The 21,146-nt window shown below is 36.2% G+C and overlaps 1 protein-coding gene across 3 annotated transcripts in view; it reads left to right on the top strand.

The window, feature by feature from the left end:
- CNTNAP4 (contactin associated protein family member 4) overlaps nt 1-21,146 on the top strand; it is a 238,891-nt gene that overhangs the window by 183,275 nt on the left and 34,470 nt on the right. For all 3 annotated transcript variants that reach the window (XM_082712185.1, XM_082712184.1, XM_082712186.1), the window contains exons 14-16: nt 2,533-2,689; nt 6,606-6,733; nt 20,410-20,580. In XM_082712185.1, the coding sequence (XP_082568311.1) occupies nt 2,533-2,689; nt 6,606-6,733; nt 20,410-20,580 (456 nt within the window). The remainder of the gene's footprint in view (nt 1-2,532; nt 2,690-6,605; nt 6,734-20,409; nt 20,581-21,146) is intronic.

The following is a 21,146-nucleotide window of genomic DNA, read 5'->3' as shown; positions in this document are numbered from 1 at the left end:
GCAGTGATTGGGTGGTAAGACATGACACATCAAATTGCCTGAAGTGAGCTTCTCTCTTCCTGGCTCTCTGGGGCATCATGGTTATAGTTAACGTAACAGTTTTCATATACAACTGATGGTTCAGTTGTTCATTGTTGCTAAATATTGATCTTGGAATCTAAAACATAGATAAACAAATATGTAAGTGTATTCTCAGAGAATGAGAATCTTAATCATAGAAGGATAAATGAATGGGATGCAAAAAATGAATGGAATTGCTTAAGTAGAAAAGAAAGACCAAAGGGAAGACAAACATCAGAGTCACAAATGAACCAAACTCTGGAAGAACCAGAAAACAAAATCCCCGCAGGGTTAGTGAGCAAGCCCACACAAAGGACAATATAGAGCATGAAGGAACGCCTACCTTCATGGCCATTGGTGCCCATGAATCTTTTACTAAGACTCCCACATGTTTCAGCCAGGCTTGAGAGCCACTAGTAAAGAAAATAACTTCTAGAAAAGGCCATTGAACAAGGGATGATGGTAATTGTTAAATACACAGATTTTCTTCAAGTCCATCACCCTAGAATTCATGTAGAATGATCCTGAGTTGGAAAAGAGAGAACAATGGGAATTTGAGTTCACAATGAAGAATAGGAAGGAAGTGTCAGACAAGTTAAATTTACAGTTTCAGATCTTGAAGATACCGAAGTTTTAAGTAATAGTGGTGCCATTATTGTGAATGAATAAGGTGGGGTGTGTCTGTAAATACATTTTCAGCAGCCTGTGGAGCTGTGACTCAGCACATTGAAAAGATGGACAATGTGGATACTCAAGTCCTTTGGGATTTTAACTACAGGAAGTGGGATGTCTGACCATGATCACCGATTGTTTATAATTTTAATTTTTTAAAAAGATTTTATTTATTTATTTGAGAGAGTGAGTATGCATCCATAAGCAGGGGCAGCAGGAGGCTGAGGGAGAGGGAGAAGCAGACTCCCCACTGAGCAGGAAGCCCTATTGAGTCTCTATCCCAGGACCCTGGGATCATGACCTGAACTGAAGGCAGTGGCTTAACTGACTGAGTCACCCAGGTGCCCCTTATACTTTTAATTTTTAACTTAAAAAATTTCTCATGATTTTCTTCATTCTTTCTTATACTTATTTAAATTGTTTAGGATGCTTCAAACAGTCTTAAAGGGAACCAAATGTACTTGGTACCTTTAAAACATTCAGTGGTTTTTGTTTTATAGGGAAGATTGGAAATTTAGAGTGACAGTATTGTTGAATATTTAGGAATACTTTATTTTCTTTTTAATCTACGAACACGTAATGTTTTAAGCAGTATATTGAAAAAATTATATTAAATGTTTCAAGATGGTTTCACCTTCTGTTGGTGACTTAATCTTGCTATTAAAAAAAAGATGAATAATCTTGATTTTAATGTCTTTATCCATACAAAAACTTCCAATTAACTCGAGTTTTTTGGCATGATATGTGCTGGTATGTATAGTAACACTGAGAGAAAGGTTGTTGGCATTAGTAGAGGTTCGATCTAATAGTAAGTTGTTATAATCATTGGCATTCTTAGGTAAGTCCCAGATTTTCAGTAGGGCTTATGGCAATAACTTAAAAGTTTTGAAGATCAACAGAAAAATGGTCTAACACCTTTGAGGAGCTGACTGATTTGATGTCACATTCTTCTCATGCTCTGATTCTCAAATGACTATGATTTTTCCTCTCTACCTATTGTTTTTTCCAAAGACAGATGGCCTGCATTCCTCACCTGAATGTTCTGTCTGTTCTTTGCTCTAGTTCTTTGGCATCATGTTTAGTAGTAACTCTGAGAAGGAGCTGGAAGCTGAACATTCATCATAGAAAGAAATGCATTTGGCTAAGGGAAATTTTGTTTTTGAGTGTAGTGTTTGCTTCAGGCATAAAGATCTTTCAGTGTTATTTCTGTAGTCTCCAAATAAATAGCCAGGCCTTTAAATGGGAGGAAAAAAATACACATTTCCAAATAGATCTTAAATCATAATAAGGGAGTACCATATCATGCCTAATGTTTAATAAACAGCTAATATGTTTTTAGCCAATAAATATATTGAGATCAATCACTGACTTTCCGTAACATTTCATAATGTTTTAATGGGCATTTCATGATCTCAAGTCATGTTTGTTCCTGATATGTTAGTTACTGTGGTTTATATTTTGAGGTCTCCTTGTTTCAAAAATTATTTTTAAAGAAATTACATATGTGAACTGCTCTCAAAACATTTTTAAGTACCATGCCTGAACTAAATAGGAACTGCTGATTTCTTTCCTACTTAAGGAAAAATACATTGACCATTTAAGCTTAAATAATAAAATACTCCTTTAAAAGCTTTCTTAAGGCAATGCCATCAATAGCCATGTTTGGAATATCACTGCATCAGATCAGTCTTTCTTTGCCTCCTCTTACTCTTTTGAATGATTTGGGGAGGAGGGGTATGGCCTGGCTGGAAGGCTCTGGGGTATAGAGAAGCTGTCACATTTCTCACATTTGTCTTTCAGACGGAAGCCCTCTGAGTTGGTGGGTTGGAAGAACCAATGAAACACAAACGTACTGGGGAGGTTCTTTGCCTGAGCCTCAGAAATGTACTTGTGGATTAGAAGGGAACTGCATTGATTCTCAGTATTACTGCAACTGTGATGCTGACCGGAATGAATGGTGATTTCCATATGATTTCCTTATGCAAAATAAAGTTTATTTTTAAAAATGACTTGCTCAGACCATTTAGTGTAGTGAGACAGATACTGAACAAATGAGCACAGTGAAGAAATTAGATAAAGGTGTATTTTGGTGAAATCTGTTACAATTAATCTGAATCCTAAATGTTAAGACCAATAGTTTTTTATTTGAACTTTTTGTAATGGACCATACATCATTACATTTTATTTTTGTAATAGAATGAAAGGGAGACATCATTTTTATATTTTTTCTTCATTGTAAGTGAATTATCATTTTCTTTAAAATTAAGTGTAATTGAGAATTCTCTTATTCTCAAAATATGTTTCCAGGCATTAATAATAAAAGCACATTTCTTCAGTAATCTGCCGATAAAACCTTTAAACAGGTAAACTTAGAATTTCTCACAGTTATTTGAACATGTAGCTCTTTAATTTTTTTAAGGATAATTTTTTAAGGATATTTATAAAAACACCTACTTGAAGAAAGTGGGGAATAACCAAATGTTGTGGGGGCTGGACCCTAGAAGGAATAAATCTGAGTGGATGAGATCGATGTTTACCTGCCTTTCCCCATGAGGGTGCTGACCAGACCACATGCCATGACGTGGTTAGGACTCTAAGGAAGTACTAGATCTTTTTGGCTTGAAGTATCCAAAGATAGAGTTTGGGGCTGCCAAAATGACTAAATATTGGGAAGGAAGTAGAAATCTCAGAAAGAGAAAGCTACCTGGGGGGAGTTCACTCTACCAGCACCACTCAGATCCCTGGCTGCTCTGTGCATGTGAAACGCAAATGTACTGGGGAGGTTCTTTGCCTGTCCTCAGAAATGTACTTGTGGAGTGGAAGGGAACTGCATTGATTCTCAGTATTACTGCAACCGTGATGCCGACTGGAATCAATGGTTTCCGTATGATTTTCTTTGCACATGCACAGGGAAGGTTTCTAGAAATCACTAAGACAGCTACAGCTGGAAAAGTGAACAAGCTTTAGAGACATTTCTGTGACTACTACCAGAAGAAAGACAGAATTTGGAGTTTAACTCTCATGAATTGAGACAGGCTTGTAAACCCTTTCGCTTTCCAGAGAAATGACAGAAGGTTTGTGTCTTCACAGAAAAGACTGTGTAACAAAACAGTATGAACACTAAGAACACAACTGATGCCAGCCCACCTAAGATGGTATAAAACCAGACCTCCACAGTTTATTGTGGTCACACTGTTCTTTACCTGTCTGGGGGGGTAGGGGAAGATTTAGAAAATGGTAACAGAATCCAAAGTCTCTATAGTGTATCACCTGTAATATTCAGAATATTAGAACAATTGTTACATATTCCAAAAAAGGGTAAATTTAATCCAAAGTCAAGAAGAATGATAGTAGTTATTAGAAATAGACCCTGGAACACTGATGTTTGATAAGTAGGCAAAAACTTAAAAGCAACTATTATAAACATGCCTGAAGACTTAAAGGTAAAAATAACCACAACAAGTGAAGAGAGGACATACCAAGTAGATAAATGAGGACTGTATTCAAAAAGCAAATAAATTTTGGAATAGGAAAGTACAACATCTGAAAAGAAAACTTCACTGGACGGACTTGAATATAAGATCTAGCAGAAGAAATCTTCAATGAACCTGAAGACATTTTAATTGAAATCATTTAATCTGAAGAACATGGCAGGTAGGGTTGGGGGAAGTTTGGAACAAAAACTAACAGAACCTTTGTGGATTTTGAGAAAATATCAGTGATTTAATAGGCAAGAAATCAGAGTCCCTGAAGGATAAGAAATAAAATAAGGCAAAAACTGTGCAGAAATGATGGCTGGAAATTTCTCAAATTTGTTTAATAAACGTCTGTGGTAGCAGTTCTCTGAAATGACCCTCCATGATCCACACGGCCTATCATTCACACCACTGTGTGATTTCCTCCCTGTGAGTGTCACCTGGACCTTGCGACTTGCTTCAAATAATTAAAATATGATAAAAGGGATGAGAATCACTTCTGAGATTAGGTTACAAAAGACTGTGACCTCTGATTTCCTTGCAACGCTTTCCCTGACTCTTGTTTTGATAAAGCAATCTGCCGTGTTGTGTCCTGGGGAGAGGCCAGGTGGCAAGGAGTGGAGGGTGACCTTCAACCAATAGTCAGTGAAGAGCCAAGGCCCTCAGTCCATCCATTGGCAAGGAACAGACTACTGCCAACAACCAACCACTGGAGCAAGCTTGGAAGCAGGTCCTTCCCCTGTCAAGATGATGGCAGTTGTCACCAACACTTTGGTTATAGCCTGGGAAGGGCTCTGAGCCAGAGTATCCTGTTAAGATATGCCCAGATTCTTGACACACAAACTGTAGATCATAAATGTGGTTTTAAGTCACTAAGTTGTAGGATAATTTGTTACTCTATAGTGTATACATAATATAACATCAATGTATAGATTCCAGAAACTCAGAGAATCTGAAGCAGAATGAAAACAGAGAAAAGCACACCTTGGATTATTGTTCAGATTGTTTAAAAAAAAAAAAAAGATCAAGATAAATATTTTGAAAGCAGCCTGGTTGGATAGATAAAGGGGAATACATTCCATGCAGGGGAACAAAGATACAAATGAAGGCTGACTTCTCAGCAAACGCACAGGTCAGAAGACAATGGAATGCTATCTGTAATGTGTTGAAAGAGAAAGCAGTGTCAACCTAGAATTCTATACAAAACAAATAGATATTTAAAAAATGAAAGTAAAATAAAGTCCTTTTCACATTAAACAAATGCTGAATTTATTACCAGCAGAACTGCATTGTGTGAAATACTAACAAAAATTCCATAGGCTTAAGAGAAATAATGTTAGATGAAAACTCAGATCTTTGGGAAGGAATGAAGAACCCTGGAAATCATGACTGTGTCATTAAATAGAAAATCCAGGCTTTAAATTCTTTTTTGTAATTAAAAAATTAAAATTTACTGTCTAGCTGTATTATGACATCTATGACAGCTAGATTTAGAATATATGACAGCAGTAACACAAGGAACAGGTGTATGCTGAGGGGAAATGGGGGGGTATAAGGATATTATCCTGTAGTGAGCTTCTACCATTTTATATTGAGTAATATAACACAAAATCTAACTAAAGTGGATGAACTAAAGGTGTATTATGTAAGGATCCAAAAACAAACATTAAAACAACTATGAATAGGGGCACCTGGGTGGCTCAGTGGTTTGGGCTGCTGCCTTTGGCTCGGGTCATGATCTCGGGGTCCTGGGATCGAGCCCCGCATCGGGCTCCCTGCTCCGCAGGGAGCCTGCTTCCCTCTCTCTCTCTGCCTGCCTCTCTGCCTGCTTGTGATCTCTGTCTGTCAAATAAATAAATAAAATCTAAAAAAAAAAAAACAACTATGAATAGACATATACCTAAAAGGAGAATAAAAAATAAAATTGAATACAAAGAAATATGGAGTAAACCAAGAGAAATAGGAGAGAGGGAGAAATGCAAGAAATACTATGGGAAAAAATAGAAATAAATACCAATTTGGTAGATCTAAAAACACAGTATCAGTCATTACACTAAGTGTAATTAATCATATATGTATATTGAATTATAATTGACATACAGTACTGTGTATCTTCAGGTGTACAACATAATGATTCAGTATTTTCATACATTATAAAATGATCACCTTGCTATAACCATTCCGCTTAAAACATAGAAAATGAATTTCAAAATCAGCAACTGTAATAAGTCTGCAGGAGACACTAAAATGTGGCCACATTTTCACTCAAGTGAGCAATCATTGGCATGTGCAGACATACCTCAGAATATCTTGGCTTTGAAATGCAATAAGGACTATTGCTTCCCTTATATTAATCAGAATAATTTTAAGAATCTTGTTGTCGTTACTGTTTTTTAGGACCAATGACACTGGATTCCTTTCTTACAAAGAGCATCTGCCAGTGAGGAAGATAGTGGTTACAGACACGGGCCGACCGCACTCAGAAGCAGCTTATAAACTGGGACCTCTCCTCTGCCGGGGAGACAGTAAGTGGTGGCAGTGGGTTGTCAACATGGCTGAGCAAGAATCATGTTTCTGTCATATAATAATGAATCACACTTCTGTTGTGAAATGCATGAGCAGTGCCTGAAGTAATTCTTCCAGTCAGTCAACAGATAATGTACCCTTATAAAGTGTAAAGCCCTGTAATAAATGCTTGGTGGCAAGCTTTGTTCAGATTCTAAGAGGACGAAACCACTAAGCATCTCGATTTGATTGGCTTATAAACCTATCCCAGCATTCCTAAACTTCCCCATGCCATGATCCATTTCAGGGAAGCCTCAGTGCTGCGTAAAATCGTGAGCAATGTGAGTTTTCTCCTGTTGGGCCTGTGGTGAAATGAGAGCGGCAGTAGAATGAAAGGCTAGTTTTATCAAACATGTTTCAATTTTTAATCTCATCTTTTTCCCAGTCTGTGTGTCTGTGTATTTACACTAAATCAGTGGGACATACTGTTTTGTATATTCAGTGTATTAACACTCTAAACCAGAATTGTGGTTTCACAGAAAATATTTATTTTCTGCAGGGAATGAAATGAGCATACATACCCATACATATGGAGACTGATGCATTAATTATTTATGCTTTTAGCTATTTCCAGGACTTAAAATGGAAATGGGAGAAACATTTATTTATGTTGAAAGTATACCCTATGATAAAATTTTATTTTAGGGGCTCAAACTAGGAGATGATCTAACAATGCCGTGGATTTATGGAGATACATAGCAGAAGTTGCTTAGTTAAAAAGCAAAGATGATAGTGGCCTATAAAAATTTATATGTACTTGTAAAAAACTGTCTTCCATTGTACCTACCATCCCTGATCTTCGGCATTTCTACTTCCTGTTCTGCTGGTAGGCCTCACACAATCACACGAAGATGACACGGGGTATTGCATGGAGAGAAAAATTATGTGCAAAGAGATGAGGTTGTAAACTCAGGATGCATCTAGGGGAGTACAAGGATTTTGTGACTATAGAAAATTGTCCTATACGTCACACGCAGTTTTCACCGCTGGTTCTGATCTTAACCCTTCAGGGGCCCAGGCTGGCTTCCACACTCCCCCTTATTCCATTTGCCACCATCCCTGGGCAAGTGTCTGCTTTGACTGAGGTCACTACCACTAGTCCTTAGGTCTTCTTTCTCACAGACTTCCTGCCATGAACACAGGGAAGCTTTTCACTTAACACAGTGATTCTCTATGCAAGGCAGTTTTCCCCCTCCATGGACATTTGGCAGTATCTGGAGACATTTTTGGCCATCACAATTGTTGGGGGATTGAGTGCTACCGGCATCTAGAAGGAGAGGTGAGGAATGCTGCTGGCTGTGCTACGATGCACAAGACAGCTCCCCTCAACAAAGAGTGATCTGGTCCAAAATGTCCATAGTGCTGAGGTTGAGAAACCAGAATGTTAAACTTTTGTGACCATGGGGATGCAGAGATATATGGTTTTACAAGTAGTCTAAGTATTTAGAGACCAGCTAAATAATTTCTGAGTTATTAATGAAACTAATTGAGAGTTTCCTTGGCCTGGTCTTGTACATCTATTTTAGGCTCAAGGCTCATCCTCACATAACATTATAAGACTGTTCTCAGCATGGAGAGCTCTTTCTTATTTCCTGAGTCAGAAGAGCAGTACGGGAAATCTGTACTCCTGAAGGTGTCATGCCCTAGAGACACTGTTTTTTCTTTCCAACTGAGATAGATTGGATTACCATGGGGCTTCTAGATGTGGAATCATGCACAGTGGGCCTTATAAGCAGAAGGAAGATATGTGGACAACATCTTAAGGGCACTAGGACCTGAACATTGAATAATTTAAGGCCAAGATATAGCTTAATCTTCATGATCCAACTGAAAGCATGGAGACCAGTTATAAATCTAAAGACCAGCAAAGTGACCTTTGATGTAAGACAAGGAAAAAGGATAAAGGCTTGAACAACACAATGGCATAGGGCTTAAGGAAGGGACTCACATCGAGAGAGAAATTCAGTATGATCTAGAGGGGAGTTGAGGTTGAAAGGGGGGAGGATGGTCTCTGGCTTTTCTGATCTAAATATAGTCGCTTAGGAGCATTCACTGAGACAGTCAGGATGCTAGTACCCTTCACTGAGACAAAGGAACTCTTAGATGTTCTTTGACAGAAAAATGGAAAAATGAGATAAAAAAAAATGACATTTAGGTTTTCTCACAGAAACCAGAGATGCTGAAAATCTTATATCTAGCTATGTTTTTGTAGGAAAGAAGCCTTGAGAAAACAGGACAAATAAAACAAAAATGAGTATGATTCCTTAGTGGTCCCAAATATGAGCCTACCCCTAATGAATTGTTACCATCTTTTTCCAAGTCCTTCTTTTATCCTTTTTTTTTTTTTTTATGTATGTTGTTCTGAAGTCCCATGGTACTGCTGCTATTACTGTATGATGTCAGAAGTCATAGATAACACTGTTAAGTGTTTGACCTAAAGCACAACATGAAATGATAAACCCACCTTTACAGTTGTGCTCCAGACACAAAAGTTAGTAAATTCATCCTTAAGGAGTTTATTTATGAACATAGAAATAAATTTCTTGAAAATAGATATGAAAAGTAAATGGCAGAATTCAACATCCTATTTATGAAAAAAGCCAAAGTAGGAATTGAAGAGAACATCCTCAGTGTTTTAAAAGGCATCCATGAAAATCTGATGGCTAATATCATACTGAGTAGTCAAAGACTTGAAACGCTTTCCCTCTCAGATGAGGATCAAGGCAAGGATGTCTGCTCTCATGCTTCCTGTTCAACATCATACTGCTAGTCCTAGCACATGCGATAAGAAAAGGAATTCAAGGGATGTAGATCAGAAAGGAAGATATAAAATGTTCTATTTATAAATGATATGGATTTGTAGGTAATATCTAAGAATTTCTTTTTTTTAAGTGAGTTTAGCAAGGTCATGGGATACTTAGCTGTCTCTAAAATAAGTAAATCTTAAAAATATATATGCATCTATATGAGTATACATATATATGAAATCTTTATATATGTATATCTGATAACGGCTACTGTCCAGGATATAGAAAGAACTCTCTCACAGGTCAATAATAAAAAAAAATTCAAATTAAGAAATGGGCAAAACATTTGCACATACAATTCATCAGAGAAAATAACATTTCAAAAAGCACATAAAAAGATTCTTAATATTCTTAGTCATTAGAAAAGTGTAAAATAATACCACAATGAGATATCAATATATAACCATTAAAATGGCTAAAATTAAAAAACAAAAAACCCAATAATGCCAAATGCTGATGAAGATGCAGAGTAACTGGAAATCCTCATTGCTGGTGCAAATGCAAAATGTTACAGCCACTTCGAAAAATAGTTTGGCAGATTTTGTTTTATAGATTTAACACATATTTACTGTATGATCCAGCAATCCCATGCCTAGGTACACAAGAGAAATGAAAAATCTGTATGTAAAGTTTTATATTGGCTCTATTCAAAGTCTGCTAAAACTGGATACCACCCAAGTGTCCATTAACTAGTGAATGAATGAACTTTCCCATTTTGCTGTGGTGTATCCATACAATATGATAGAATATTACTGATCAATAAGAAGAAATGGAATATTGATACATGCAACAATATGAATTAATCTCAAGTGCTTTATGCTAAGTGAAGGAAGTCTTACTTAAAATGCAATGTGCTGGACTATTATTCAGTGTCTAAGATATTCTGGAAAGGGCAAACAATGGGAGCAGAAAAAGGATCTCTGTAATAGCTTCAAGGTGAGAGACCCATAAATACAGAGAACAAAATGGTGGTTGCCAGAGGGGAGGGTGGCAGGGAATGGGTGAAATGGATAAAGGAGATTAGGAGGAGCAGACTTCTAATTATGGAATGAATAAACCTTGGGAACGAAAGGGAAAGAACAGGGAATATAGTCCATGGCATTGCAATAGTGCTGCATGACGACAGATGGTAGCTACACTTGTGGTGAGCACAGCATAGTATAGAGTGTCAAGTCTCTGTGTTGTACACCTGAAACTAATGTAACATTGTCCAACATTGTTAACTGTCCTTCAATTAAAAAAAAATATCTGAAGTAAATTCATAAAACAGGAAAGGTTTTAGTAATATGGTTATTCTTCAAGATGCTCGTGGAATCCTGCTGAATACGTTTCTGACTTATATGAACCGTAGAAGCAAAAGAGTCAAAAGAAAGAATCACAGGAAAACATCTGGGTTTACTGGTTAACAGAGAGACTGTAACTAATGAGAGGGCTTACCCATGTACTTTCCTTTCCCCTAGAAGCATTAGGAACATCCTCATTTTGAGGTACCATCCCAAGTCTTCTTTACTGCTAATCCCTCAACTTCGGCATGCAAATTAGCTGGAGAGCATGCCAGCCCATGCTTACGCTGGTTAAATGCTTTCTTGACATTCATCATGAGGACATCTACAGAGTCATCTCCCTAGCTCTGCACGTCCCGCAGCAGGAAGAAACCTCATGGACCCCTGATGACCACTGCCCTTTCATTTGCTTTCCTCCATCTGCAAATTCTCCCCAAACCATGTCCTTAAACGTGTCATGCTCAAGTTCAAACCCTTCTGCCATGAAGCCTCCCAAAGGTCTCTAGAGAGCCTCGTCTTACACTTTCAAATAATGTTGAACAAATTACAAAGATATATTTTTCATACTGGCTTTTAATTATTTTTTAGCCTCTCAAGAGCAGATCCATTGCTCATTTATTATTGTGTTCCTGGCACCTAGTACATTACCTGTTATGTGAAAGATAATCGATAAATAGCAGTTTATGGAAGAATGAGAATGATCCATCATACACAGCTCAAGAAACCTGTAGCTTTGAATTATTCGTAAGAGACAGGAACAAAGTTTCGATTATATAAGCAATTAAATGATGTGCAAACATACACTTTTAATGAAAAGAGTTTAGATTATATTGAAAGACTTATTCCACTTGAAAAATCATATAGTACATAGAGAGTCTAGTTCCATCTGAATCATTTTTCATCAGTACACTTGGACTTGTAGCAGTGAAGTGTTTTCAAATGAGTACATGATTTCACTTAATACTAATTATTTTTGATTTTCACTCTTCTAATAATACAGTGTCTTTATAAAACTGAAATACTTTCTACTTCTTGGAGGAAAAAATATTTTGTGGTCTCATTTCATTTTGTGTTCTGTTCTGACTTACATTATAGCTAGTAATTGATATTCAAGCACAAATGTGGCAAACATTCTCTCTAATGCTTTCAGAAAATTTCCACTTTTCTGACACCGGTAATCCTGGTAATTCTCAAGTTTATAATAATATGCTTTTGTGATAATTTTATACACACACATACCTTTATTTATTTTAAATATTAAATATTAATGACTTAACTGATACAGTTATTATAAAATTTTAAGATATTCAGAAATGCCAAAAAACGTGTAGTAATTACACTTTGTGAGTCATGCAGCTCACAAATAATGATGACTACCAGTGATTATTATTCCAGGAATTGCTAAATATTTCTGGAGCAGGGTTTCCCAACTTTGGCACTCCTGCCATTTGACCTGTTATGGTTGGGGGCTGTTCCATGCGTTGATGGACACTTAGCGGTATCCCTCTTCCCAACTAGTAGTACCTTTCCCCTAGTTGTGACAACAAAATATGTCTCCAGAATTGCCAAATGTCCCCTGGGGCAACATTGCCTCAGGTTGAGAAGCACTATGCTGGACCCCCCCCCCCAAAAAAAAAACAAACAAACAAACCAAAAAAGAACTGAGAAATAAGTTTCCAAAACTTTATTAATGGAATTTGACAGAGAAAGGAGAAACCAAATTGAAGCCAAGGGAATTGCTTTACATTATTTATATATCTCATAAATATATGTTCAACTTGAATGATCCCACTAAACTTTAAGAAAAGATTATGAAAATTTAAAAGGTTATGGAGTCACTAGGTTTCATATTAAATTCATTTTTAAATTTTAGGCAGTATTGATCTATTGTGAAAAATGGGAAAAGTAGCACTCATTTTTCCTCTCCTCTCCTTTTTCTCCCGCACCTGTCCTTTTTGCTAATTTTGCTGTTATTTCTGTAGTTGTTTATTCTTAATGCTAGCCACTAGTCTATCATCATAGCCTCTGTATTCTTGAATGATTTTTTTAGTTTGATTTATTTCTTCTTGGATTGCCTTGTCAGGTAGCTGATATTTTCTGTTTCCTCTCCAGAATACCCATGAGTGTTGCACTTGAGTTTGCATGTGCTTGGAAATATTTGTTGCCTCAGAACTCTAAAACAAACTTTGTGGGTTTAACTTTATATTGGTATTTTTGGTTACAGCTTTAGTAAGAAATAATTCACATGCCTTACAATTCACCCATTTAAAGTATACAATCTAATCATATCTTAGTATATTTAATCATTGTGGTATATTACGGAGCTGTGCAGCAATCACCACAACCAATTTTGGAACATTTTCATCACCCCAAAAAGAAACCTAGTCCCACTGGACAAACATTCCCGGTTTCCCTCCCACTACAACTCCAACCCCAGTCAACAACATTTAGATGAAAACATGGAATATGTGGTTTTTATGACTGACTTCTTTCACGTAGCATGGTGTTGCCAAGATTTATCCATGTTGTACCATGTATCAACACTTCATTATTTTTTATCACCAGATAATATTCCATGGTATGGATAGACTACATTTTGGTTACCCATTAATCAGTTGGTGGACATTTGGGTTGGTTCCATTTTCTGGCTCTTAGAAATAATGCTGCTATGGACATCTGTGTATGAGGTTTTTGTGAACATATTTTTCATTTATCTTCTTTTCTTATAAAACTCAGTTACCTTGAGTTTATTTCTAGGAGAGGAACTTCTGAGTTATAATGTAACCTTACATTTGGACTTTTTAGAAACTGGTGTAAGATTTGGGGGGGGTTTACACTGTGACTTTCACCATTTGTACATATTATTGCACTTTTGTTTGCACTGAGAGATGCAGTCATCTTGTCTTCTACAGCTTTTATAGATATCTTTTGGCTGATATTTCATTACAAAGTAGGTTTTATTTTTATTTTTCCTCAAAAAAAGTTTATGTGTGCTTTATTCTCAGATTTCTTTCAAATTTGAGGATATCTGCTTATTGCTTTAACACACACACACACACACACACACAAAATAGGCTGGACACATTTTCTTCCTCTCAGAAATTTGTGGATAGTGCTCCTTTGTCTCCTGACATTAACTATTGCTGTATGCTGAAGACAAACTGATTTTTTTCACCTGCTAGATGACTGGCTTTTTCTAACCGAATACTTTACAGAATAATTTCCCCTAAAGGTCAGTAACTTAACAAGGATGCATCTCAGTGTTGTGCATTGCCATTAATTTTTCCTGAAATTGGATGTGATGTTGTAAAATATATAAAATGTAAATTTTTTAAGAAGCTTGTTATTGCAAACATGATCTAAATTTTTGCTCTCAGTTTATTAATCTGAACAAGGTAGTCTTTTCAACTCTGGCATTAGAATTTTTCTAATTATTTTATTCAGTGTATTTCTCAGTTAATTCATTGTTGAATTTTTATGTCAGTGAAGGAGGCCCCGAAACTTACATGGTTAGAAATTATTGTTCTAAGTTTCTTGTTCCAAAAAAGTCTTGTCAATGAAATTAGTTTTCTTTTTTTTTTTTTTTCATTTTGTCTGCATCGACTTGTTCAGCTGTCTGAGAAATCACAGCTGCCCAAAATGCATTAAATAATCAAAGGTGCATGTAGGCAATAAATAACTTTGCAGAAGTTACATTCGTAGACTGGAGAAAGATTGACTAGTGATTTGGTTAATTTCTCTTCCATTCGACAAAGTTCTGTTCCATTTGACAGACTACATATAAACCATTAAAAAGAGTGAGGATCAATTCCATTTCAACAGATAATCATATAATTTTGCAAGTTCCACAATGTCTGTTAATCCTCTACCATTAGGAAATTCTTTTTAATTTTTATATTTTTATTTTCTCTTCTTAGGTTTTTCTTTATTTAATTTTCCTGAAGTTTCTTCATCTTTTTACCCCTTCCACCTTTTTCTCTTCTTTCTTCTCTCTCTCTCTCTCTTCTGCTCTCCTCTTTCCCCTCCTTCTTTCTAGTAGTTTATCTAAGAATTTGAGTGTATTTATTAAGATACACATAATACAAACTAACTGGGACAAGTTAACCTTTCTCATTGCTACTTTGACAGAGGAAATCTCATAATTTCACTCAGCAAATATTTATTGAGCCCATACATTTTACTGTGCCTTCCCCACATCTCAAGAGAAAGAGAGAGAGTGCTAGCACAGAGGGAACAAAATAGACAGAGTGTCTGCGTTCTTGGAGCTTGAGGTCTCTTGGGGGAGAGGTAGATGATATGTAAGTAAAATATATGATACGATAGATGCTAGTAAGTGTGAGGTGAGGGGGCTGTAGGTTTGGAAAATTTAAATAGAATAGTTATAAAATGCCCACTAAGAAGGTGACATTTGAATATAAATCTGAAAGAAATAAGGGAGAAAGGCATGTGTGTATCTGTGGAAGAGTACTCTGGACAGAGGAAGAAGCCAGAGTAACCATGCCGAGATGGGAATGTTCGTGGAACATGAGGGATCATGGTGGCTTGGGCCATGCGTGCAATAATGATAGTTGTAGTATGGGAACAGTTCAAAAGGAGAAGCAATATAGTTTGCTGATGAATCAATGTAGGTTGCAGAAGAATCAAGAATAACACCAAGGTGTTTGGTCAGATAATCAGTTGGAGGCACAAAATTGGCATTAAGCAAGAGGGAGAATATTGCTGGGGTCAAGGAGTTGCAGAAAAATGTAAAGAACTCGGGTTTTTGAACGTATTAAAGTTATGATGGAGGCATACAGATAGAGATGTGGAGCTGTTAGTTTGAGAGTTCCAGGCTTCAGATATGTTTCTGTAAGTCATCAGCATATTTAAAGCCATGAAATGGACTAGCAGGAGTCATTGTGGATGCAGAAGTGTAGTGATAGAGTCTGGGGGTGTTCCAACATTAATAGGTTGAGGAGGGAAAGAGGAAGAAAGAAAGAAACAGAATTATAGCACTAATGAGAAAGGCAAAAGAGTGTTGGTATTCTGGAACCAAGTGAAGAAAAATGTTTCAAGGAGGGGAAAATAATCAACTATGTTCATCGGTTTTGATAGATTAAGTAAGGTGAGGACTGAGAATTGATGAAGGACTAGTAACTAGAATATATGAAGAATCCTCAGAAATCAACAGTGGGAAAAAAGAAACAATCCAATTAAAATATGGATGTTATGGATTGAATTGTTTCCCCACCCCAAAGTTTATATGTTGAAGTCCTAACCACAATGTAGCTGTATTAAGTGGTGGGGTCTTCAAGGAGGTAATTCAAGTTAAATGAGGTCATAAAGGTGGGGCCCTAATTTGGTTGGCCTGGTGTGCTTGTATGAAGAGGAAGAGACACCAGAGAGTTTCTCCTCCCACCTGTGCACAGAGGAAAGGCCATGTGAGAAGGTGGCCATCTACAAGCCAGAGATACACTAGATAAAAGACCCGAAGAGAGATTTCATTAAAAGGCCACAAATGGCAATTAAACACACAAAATTCCTCAAAATCACTAGCCACTGGAAAATGCATATCAAAACCACAATGAGATGTTACTGCATACCTTTCAAATGGCTGGAAAAAAAGTAATGACACAGAATTCTGGCCAAGGCATGAAGAAGCTTGATCCCTCACACACTGCTGGTGGGGAATGTAAATGAGGTAGGCATTCTGGAAAGGAGTCTGGCAGTTTCCTAAAAAGCAAAACATTCAATTCTTATACGACTCAGGGATTGTACTCCTGGGCAGTATCCCAGAGAACTGAGAATTTACATTCATACGAAAACTTGTACATGGATGTTCATCGCAGCTTTGTCTGTTAATTGCTGAAAACTAGAAACAATCCAGATGTCTTTCAACAGAAGAATGGTTAAACTAATTTTTCATACATGGACTACTGCTCAGCAAGAAGTGGTGAACTACTGACACACACAAACCTGCCTTATCTTCAGAGAGTAAATCTGAGTGAAAAATAGTCTCAAAGGGCTACATACCATAAGCCTTTATTTATAGAACATTCTTCAGATGACATCAAAGAACTGATTAGGAGTTGTCACAGGGTTACAGAAGCGGGGAGGCAGGGGAGAAGTAGGTGTGGCTGTAAAAGAGAAGCATAAGGCATACAGATTGCTGCATCTTGACTGGTGTCAGTGTTTTTGGTTTCAGTGGTGTGCTTTTGCAAGATGTTATCTATGGAGAAAACTAGCTAAGGGGCACACAGAACCTTTCTGTATTATTTCTTACAACTGCATGAGAATCTACAATTATCTCAAAATAAAAATACTAGTGAAAGAAATTATATTTCTGGCTCTTGAAAATGATTGTTACACATTCAGAAAGATATGTTTGACTAGTAAATTACCCCTTGTCTTGGAGTTTCTGTATTTTACTTCATTTTGTTTACATAAGAAACGTAGTGTTACCAAACTTGTCGAGTTGTATACATAACATATACATGTCAATCATACCTCAAGAATGAAAGGAAGAAAGAAAGGTAGGTAGGTAGGGTTAGCATGTCATATGCATTCTGCTTTTAAAAGTAAAACAGAGTGCCTTAAAAAATAATAGCTTTTTCCGAATATTGTTCTTTTTTAAAAACAGCTTTATTGAGCTATACTTTATATACCATACAATTCACGTATGTATAATGAGCTACTCTGTGGCTTATAGAAATTCACAGCATTTGTATAACCATTACCACAACAGTTTTATAATATTTTTGACACCCCAGAAGAACTCTGTGCCCCTTATCGTCTGTCATTCTCCAACTGCCTTGTCTCCCCAGTCCTAGAAAAACCACTAATCTACTTTCTGTCTCAATAAATCTGTTATTTTTAAAGGACAATCTATTCATGATATAAATAAAAGTTTAGCAAAAGGAATATTTTTTAAATTCCTTCTAATCTTGACATTCTGCCTAGTTAATTTTTCTGAATGAGCTCTTTTTACTTTGTGAATGGAATTAAGTTAAATCCTTCCTACCCCTTCTTCTATGGATCCCATTATCCATTCCCCCCCCCTTTTTTGAAAGATAAAAGGTGGAATTCCTGAAGGAATCATTCCAAATTTTTAGTCCACTATACTGAATTTAATTGAAAATACACTAATTATTAATGACTTAAAATTATTTGCAGCTATTAGTGAGTCACGTAGAATAACACACCCTGATTTGCTTTTGTTGGGCTAATAAAAGGGGCCTAACTCTCCTGACTAATCCAGCAAGTGATTGCATTCAAAACTGCTACTGGTGCAGCTTAAGGATTTTTAAACCACCTTTGCCAGAAACTCTGTCTTCAAAAGACCTGCCGCTTCCTGCTGGTGCCCGCCTGCTGGGCTCTGCTCTGCCGCCCTCCCTCTCGCCTCGGTTCTGTGAGGCAGTTCCCATTCCTCTGAGTGCTTCTTAATAGCAGTCAGTAAAGAGCTGAGGTATCATATGCCATAAACATTATTCGATCATGAAAATATTGGCCTCTGCTTTCTTTATAATTTTTTGAATTAGCAGCACTTTCTTACTCCAATAAAATGTTCTCTATTTTTTACCTATTGAGAATCTGCACAATGAGGTTTGCTAACTAGACAAAATAGACACGATTATGTGTGTGAGAATGTTTAAGCTGCCTAAGGTAATATATTGTTTCCATGGCTGTAAGAACATTCATTGCGAAGATAGCAGCAGTTCAAAGAATTGTTCCTTTGTTTCGACCAGTTCCCTGAAGCCTTGATAGGATGCTTTATTGAGTTAGTTGTGATATTAAAATGAAACAACTGAAATATTATGTCTAATAATGATATTATCTAATTTAAACCTTTAAGGAATTCTGAGTGTTCTTTTTAATCTGACCAAACGGATACGATTCAATAATATTCCATAATTGAGAGTTACAACTTTAATTTTCATGTATATCACATTTCAACAGAAAAGCATTTAAACCCTTTTAAAAAAATAGGTCAGGTAAGGCCTTTTAAGAACACAAGTGCGTTGTTATCCCTGACTTTTGATACTTTGCATTTTCTTGCATTCATTCCTAGAGATCAAAATGTCTAAGCGTAGAAATAACTGTAAAATGGAAATAAGGACTAGGCTTGGCAAACTCAGATAATACAGTTTCATTTGGCTGTAGGAGGGGGAAAAGCCCTTAAAGTGTATTCTCAGCTGAATAAATTCAGCTCTAAAATTGTTCACAGATGAGCTGAGAATTGACTTTTGAATCAGGTCCCTAAGAAAAACAGAAAGAGTAAAATAGATACAACCACTGCTTATTTGGTCCAGAATTTATAGAAAATAAATTAAAATCTAAGGAACAGATAGAAGCCGAGTCGAGTTTGTGATTTTGAACTCTAGGTATCTGTTCCCTGCAAACATAATGAGCCGTTGTTTTGAAATTACTGTTTTCTAACTTCAGTGGATCAATACGTCTTCCAGAAAGGTAATTTAGATAGAATTTTAACCAATGCTGTGAGTGCGTATGCGGGCAGGTTGCTTAAAACTCAAGGTATGTATTTATATTTGATGTGTCCAGAGCTTGCTGGTGGCAGCCGCAATACATAGTTGATTTCTCTAATAGTGCTTCTCATCAACCACACATAGCCACTTGGATCTCACTCCTGTCACCTCATGCCTCTGCATTTATATTTTATTTCCCATGCGGCCAGCTAGAGGAGTCCTACCGTGTTTTTTCAAAAGGAAATTTGTCGATACAACAACAGCCAAATGAATGAAAAGTGAAGAGAAGAAGTTTGCATGTGGACAGAAATTGTAATTAAATTACAATTCACAGAAGTTTTTCTCAGATCTCTTCATTTCTACCCCAGCCTTTTAAACATTTTCTCCTTATCTTGAGCATTTTTTAAACTTTTTCAGAGTCCCTTCCTGCTCTTTATCCACTTCACTATGACAAGCAAACTAAAAGGTAATTTTGAATGAAAAGAGCATTTTCATGAGATGAGCAAAGCACAGACCTAAGTAGCGTCTTGATCTTTAATTAGTTGAGACTATTTTGAATGCCAGTCTCAGTTTAGGAAATTGCAAAGCCCATTAATGAAAACAGTTAGTTCAAGGTGTAAGTCTGTGAAGTGTGTGTGTTAGAAGTGTCAGAACAAAAAGTGCTTTGAGCTTCTTTAGATTTTTTGTTATTCAAAGGAATGTAGGTGTTTGAATTTTCAAGTTATAAAAAAAAAATTAAGTCTATTAACCAGTGGTTGGCGGATTCTTATCATATCGCTTTGCCAGAGGGCAGAATTTAGGGTGAGGCTGATTTTCTTCTGTAAAATAAAACATAAGAACCATTTCTGCCATGTTCATTCCTCTCCTATGTTGGAAGGAATCCAGGATTGCAGTCCTTTGTAAGATCACCAATCTTACACTCACGTCTTGTATAATAAATTAATAGAAAAAGAGAAGCAGGTTTGTATAAATTAGCAATTTTTAATGGTAGAAATGCTAAAAATAGAAAATGTAATTATGCCATTCATTTTATTTTATGAATTTTTCTTTTTTGATTTTTTCCTTTTTTTTTTTTTTTAAACAGGGTCATTTTGGAATTCAGCTTCCTTCAATACTGAGGCCTCATACCTTCATTTTCCTACTTTCCATGGAGAACTTAGTGCAGATGTATCTTTCTTTTTTAAGACAACAGCTTCATCTGGGGTATTTTTAGAGAACCTGGGGATTACCGATTTTATAAGGATAGAGCTACGCTGTGAGTCTCCTTTTTCTTAGAAGTCTGTGGCATTCTATTTAATAGTAAACCCTTTAATTGTGAAACTACTGTGTTTCTACTTTATCAGCTAAAGTCTTTCCATTGTGTCCTTTTGGAAAAAAATCTATGATATTAAGTTGGCCTTTTTGCAAGAAAATAATATATAACATGATAATTTGGGAAAACAATTGGTATTCTCTAAAACCAACTTAAGAGTTTTAAACCCAAAAAATTAAATTTTTTAAAAATTCTGAGTTAACTACACAATTACTTAATTAAATCAACCAGCCATATAATTTTGTATGTCGTCTAATGTTGGTATACTTTTAGGCCACTGTTAGTATCTTAATATCAAATGTATATTACATGCTTTTAAAATTAGATGAACTTTGAATCACTATAAGAATTATTTTTACATAAAATGCCAGATGCTATTTAGTTTTCTTGTCCTGGTTACATAGTTTTGCTCTATCAATATGCAAAATTAACTCTGAGGATGAATTTCTTAAAATCTGGGTTTTTTTCAAATTGTACTTTCCGGTCTCATTTCATGTTTCTTCTTTACT

Source organism: Mustela nivalis, assembly GCF_964662115.1.
Source record: "Mustela nivalis genome assembly, chromosome: 18".
In the NCBI taxonomy this organism is placed as follows: Eukaryota; Metazoa; Chordata; class Mammalia; order Carnivora; family Mustelidae; genus Mustela; species Mustela nivalis.
The sequence above is the reverse complement of the archived record's forward strand: the minus strand, read 5'-3'. Positions and strand labels throughout refer to the sequence as shown.